The sequence below is a fragment of the Octopus bimaculoides genome, chromosome 27 (genome assembly GCF_001194135.2).
Source record: "Octopus bimaculoides isolate UCB-OBI-ISO-001 chromosome 27, ASM119413v2, whole genome shotgun sequence".
In the NCBI taxonomy this organism is placed as follows: domain Eukaryota; kingdom Metazoa; phylum Mollusca; class Cephalopoda; order Octopoda; family Octopodidae; genus Octopus; species Octopus bimaculoides.
In genome coordinates this window covers 20,146,952-20,147,726 of record NC_069007.1, presented here as the reverse complement: position 1 = coordinate 20,147,726, position 775 = coordinate 20,146,952, and the positions used below count along the sequence as shown (strand labels likewise).

Genomic DNA, 775 nt, shown 5'->3' with positions numbered 1-775 from the left:
GAGGCTATAGTAGAAGACACTTCCCCAAGGTGCCACGCATTGGGACTGAACCCGGAACCCTGTGTTTGGTAAGCAAGCTACTTACCACGCAGCCACTCCTGTGCCTATGGTTATGTTTGGAATATTCTCACTCTTAGATTAGCTCAATGGAGGTACAAACACATCAACAATAGCAAAAGTAGAGCATTAATTAGTAGAAGAAGTACGTTACCTGTTGGGCTAATTGCCGCAGTCGCTCCAGAGCTATCGGTGTACAGTCTTTCCGTGTGGCTACTTTTACCTGCCCTATGTCTCCGTAGAAGTTCTCAGAGTTTTGGTGAAACAGCATCATAAGTTGACGTAAGCTGTACGTGGTGACTTCGAATGCTTTCTCGAAGCTGTCAATGGTCACCTGCCACATTCCCTCGGTGAAACAATGTCCAGACGCCAAGACAATATGTCTGTAATTAAAACGAGAAACAATAAGAAAACACAGTAGAAAGAAAACATCTTTGATAAGGACATTTAATTTAGCTACACAATGTTGTTGGCACTCCGTCGCTTACGACGTCGAGGGTTCCAGTTGATCCGATCAACGGAACAGCCTGCTTGTGAAATTAACGTGCAAGTGGCTGAGCACTCCACAGACACGTGTACCCTTAACGTAGTTCTCGGGGATATTCAGCGTGACACAGTGTGACAAGGTTGACCCTTTGAATTACAGGCACAACAGAAACAGGAAGTAAGAGTGAGAGAAAGTTGGGGTGAAAGAGTACAGCAGGGTTCGCCACCCTCC

General features: G+C 45.8%; 1 protein-coding gene across 1 annotated transcript in view; it reads right to left on the bottom strand.

The window, feature by feature from the left end:
- Positions 1-775, bottom strand: part of LOC106876896 (brefeldin A-inhibited guanine nucleotide-exchange protein 3) — a 48,777-nt gene that overhangs the window by 12,191 nt on the left and 35,811 nt on the right. Inside the window, exon 29 of the mRNA XM_052977154.1 lies at positions 207-440. Coding sequence (XP_052833114.1) covers positions 207-440 — 234 coding nt within the window. The remainder of the gene's footprint in view (positions 1-206; positions 441-775) is intronic.